This window comes from Momordica charantia, unplaced genomic scaffold (genome assembly GCF_013281855.1).
Source record: "Momordica charantia cultivar OHB3-1 unplaced genomic scaffold, Mcharantia_2.0 BLBB01000125.1, whole genome shotgun sequence".
NCBI classification, from domain to species: domain Eukaryota; kingdom Viridiplantae; phylum Streptophyta; class Magnoliopsida; order Cucurbitales; family Cucurbitaceae; genus Momordica; species Momordica charantia.
In genome coordinates, this window is record NW_028275281.1 from 81,082 (window position 1) to 85,536 (window position 4,455).

Consider the following 4,455-nt stretch of genomic DNA (forward strand, 5'->3'; position numbering starts at 1 on the left):
TGAAAGGAGATGTTCTCGCGCATCCATGGAACGCGGAGCATCTGAAGTGCTATTACCCTTGAAATGTCAAAATGGTCCTAAATGGACTTGTAAAAATTTTCAAAGGGATTGTGGTCTGAATAGATAAGGTGATTTAATTTCATGACTCCGAGTTCGACCATAAATTAAATGGGGGCCACGGACTCCCAGACGATCAAATTCCAGCAATCGGTTAAAATTCAATTCTCCAAAACCTATAGGTACGAGGTGATACGAATCCATTTGTGACCAATTACATATATCAAAGGAGCAATTATTACAAGAAAGGCAAGGAAGATTCAAGAGGCTTTCACACTGCACCTTCAAAAGCTTGTTAATGCACAATAACCAACAAAGAGTTTTGAGCCCGAATTTATTCATAATGTTACTTCAATGAGTCAAGAAGAGAATGGAGCAAAGATGGCACGGGAAAAGTTGTCTATTTTGAGAGATGGCACGGAGGACAAAAACTTCCAATTGTGTTTATAACAAGACATCTCAAGGCTATATATAGCCATCCTAGCAAGCCATATGAAAGGTCTTAAGAAAATGGAAAAACTCATAACTTACAAGAAATGAAAAGGCTTGCAAATGAAAAGTTATAACTTAAGTAAATGAAAAAACAAGTAAATGAAGAGGTTAAGAACATGGAAAAGCCAACCAAAATAAGTGCAATCCCGTCCATAATTAGGGATGGGAGTGTTTGACTTGGTTTTTGAATTGAATAAGTTGACTTTGACTTGTCTTTATGAAGTTGATTTTGACCTTGACCAAGTGGACTTTTACTTGTCTTAAAAATACTTAGAAATGCACAACTTGCACCAAATTGTAGTGAATTGTTCCAACATCTTGCACATCTTCCTTTAATTCTCGTGTTGAGTTTATGAACGCTTGGACACAAAGTAGTAAGACTTGTTGAAGTTTCCGAGCTCTTGATCTTGTAATCGGTCCATGAGGCATGACAAAGGGAGCACCTTGGTTCATATCACAACGGGTCCCAAACCGAGCTCGTCTGAGAAGATCTAGATCGGGTCAAAGAAGAGATCTTCAATCAAGTAACAAGCGAACTCGGAACTGGGGGCGTCGGCCACACCACCCAATACGAACCCTCCAAGATCATCGAAGAACCCTTCAGTAGCCAGCATCTTATCCGTAGATCTTCTGAAGGGGTTCAAGGGCCCCCGGTTGGAGAAATACGATGGATCAGCACACCCCGTGGACCACGCCACATCGTACCACGATGCAATGAGGCAGGCGGGGAACAATGACGCTAAACAGTGCAAGGGTTTCTCTGGAACCCTCATCGGACCCGCTTGCCAATGGTTCCAGGATTTGGCTCCACACTCGATTGGGAGCTACCAGAACCTAGCGAGCAAGTTCGTAGACCAATTCTATTACTCCTGATAATAGGCGAACAGAAGCCCATCTCTCCTCGATCAAGCAGAAGCCAGGCGAGACTCTAAAAGCGTATGTCGCATGGTTCTCGAATGAGAGGCTCCGAGTACCCAACTGCAATGAAAGTGTGGCCCTATGGGCACCTTCTCAAGGCATCAAAGAAAGTAAACTTGTACGATCACTCGGTGAGTACCCTACTAGGTCTATGGTAGAACTCACAGCCCGGATTAATAGGCACTTAGCTGGAGAGGAGATGCTCGCGTCCCAATATCTGGACAGAAATCCAGGCGTCGCGACTCGGTGCAACAAAGGGAAATCGGCAGAGAGATCGGCTGCGAAGAGAGAGCCCAGTGGGGCTCGGTCAGATTTTAGAGCCGACCGACCACCGAGATACGGGAAATACACTCCCACTCGCATCTCGGTACACCAGATACTTGCTCAAATGGATGGAAGCCCCGTTGATAACCTGTTGCAATGGCCGGAATGCTCCAGGGGTGATGTCGCCAAGAAGGATAGGAGCAAGTATAGCAAATTCCACCGAGACCGTGGACATGACACAGCCGATTGCAGAGACCTCAAGGACCAGGTTGAGTCCCTGTGTAACGCCCCAGAATATTTTACACTATTCTAGGTAACTTTAATTAAACCCCCTGTCAAATATTATCTCTAAACCCGAGATAAACAACTCCCTTTGAAATATTTATATAAAATAAAGCTTCAACTCTGTTCAATACGTCAAAATTAACACAAAAATAAAACATCAATTCTATAAATTTTCAGCTAAGCGTCCTCCGTGGACAACACCACAAGGCAAATCCATTATTCCAACTAAACGAACTCAACAACTGGAAGAAAATAAATGAAACACTTGTCCCGAGTCAAGGTAAACAATAGGTGGGAAATTTCCAACAATCAAATAGGACAAGTAGTCTATTGCTAAACTAATAATGCCTAAATCATCAAACCTAAGCTAAACGAAGATAACTACGCAGCCTATGACCCTCTCTTGTCATGTCTCCTCCACGTCATCGCCATGGTCGCCAACAAACTCTCCGCCTGAAAACAACAATTGTAGAGGGGGGGTGAGTATATAAAATATACTCCGTAAGTAGCCCTCACCAATCACACACAAACATCATGCTCAAAAGCCATGAAGAACGCATACATAGTCATCTATCATTACATTACATCATACAATCAACCATAGACATACTATATAATTACATTATACAATCAACCATAGACATGCTCTATAATTACATTATACAATCAACCATAGACATGCTATATAATTACATTATACAATCAACCATAGACATGCTCTATAAGACTCGATGCTAACCACAACCATATACAATCAACTACCGTTCAAGTAACTCTCTAACACCTCAAACACCTCTATGTTCATCTCAGCCAATCAAGCTTTCCAAGGCTACTTTGTTTGGTAGTGTCGGCCCCTGACCATTTTTACCCATAGCCCCGACACTACTGCATCGACCCTCGACCATTTATACCCGAGGCCTCGATGTCTTTTTAACTATTGGCCCTTGACCATTTTTACCCAAGGCCCCAATAGTTTTCCTTCCAAAAGACTCCTCGCACCGACCCTTGCCATTTATCCTCAAGGCCTTGAACTGTGCATCACATTATGTTAGTCCTCCAAGTCTAACTCCTCGAATCGTATAGACCCTTGCCATTTATCCCCAAGGCCCGACACTCATCTACAGAAGCTTGGCGTTCGACCTTGCCATTTATCCCCAAGGTCTTGAACTGTGCATCGACCCTTGACATTTATCCCCAAGGTATCGACGACTACTCAACGTATTGGTCCTTGACCGCCACCACATCAAGACCCAATACTAATTCAACAAATAGAATCACACCGTGCCGACCCCCAACCCTTTGTACCCGGAGCCTCGACACTCATCTCTACCAAGTTAGGGTATCGATCCCCGACCTTTGCACCTGGAGCCTCGATACCCAACTAGTGACGTGCCAATCTTTTTGACCCTGTTAGTTTTCCTTCCAAAAGACTCCTCGCACCGACCCTCGACCATTATATACCCGAGGCCTCGACGCTCATCTTTGTTCAATATTGGCGTATCGACCCTCGACCATTTTATACCCGAGACCTTGATACCTAAATAGTGACGTCTCAGCCCCCGACCATTTATACCCGAGGCCCTGACACTCACCCATTCTTCTTCCATAACTTCCAAAACTCCACATATCATCTCTATCCTCCAACCAAGATTCTAGTACCAACTCCCTAATAAAACTAGACACCACAACGTCCATCCACAACACACCATCTAGTATGATTTCAATGCACCATGGATCTCAATAACACATAATTCGTCAACAACCAAGCTGCTCACAACATAGAGAACACAAAAGTTTCAACAAATCACCTTATGGCATGCTTCACATAACATACTTTTCACAACATAAACAAGTCTTAATCACTTCCAACCATACAATATCAGCAAATTCCTAAAGTTGCAGACAACTATCATGGCTACAAGTCATATACATATCCAATAAATAACAACTACAAGTTACAATAACAGTATCGACCTCACATCCATGTCCAACAATTACAATAGTAAGAGAAAACATTTATAATGAAAATCAGCAAGAACAATTTCTATTAGCACACATCAACGCACGCACCCGCCCCTGTACTACTTACTCACAACCGCGCCCCTAAGTTTTGCGTCGATCTCACACCTAGGCACTAAAACAGAAAAAAAACAGCAAGTTACATATAATATTCAGCCTTCGAAATCAATTCTGAGAGGGTTCAAATGACTCATTACCACAAAATCGACTTCATATAGGTGTGGGTAACCTAGATCTAGCTCGCCACGGTGTGGGTAGCCTAGATCGGGCTTCGAACGGGTGTGGGTAAGCCCGAATGCCACTGAAACGCTGCTGTCCACGAGTTGCAGCAGAGGAAAAATACTCCAACTCCTCTTTCGACGCTGTTGAATGCTAAAACAACGTCTGGGTCATCCAAACCACGCTTCCACGGGTTGATAC

General features: G+C 43.4%; 1 protein-coding gene across 1 annotated transcript; it reads left to right on the forward strand.

Moving 5' to 3' along the window:
* The first annotated feature begins 1,263 nt into the window (after positions 1–1,263).
* LOC148207614 (uncharacterized) lies at positions 1,264–2,044 on the forward strand. Its single transcript, XM_088118394.1, has 2 exons — positions 1,264–1,340; positions 1,429–2,044. Exons 1-2 carry the CDS (start codon positions 1,264–1,266, stop codon positions 2,042–2,044), a joined length of 693 nt encoding a protein of 230 aa, XP_087974520.1.
* The last annotated feature ends 2,411 nt before the right edge of the window (positions 2,045–4,455 follow it).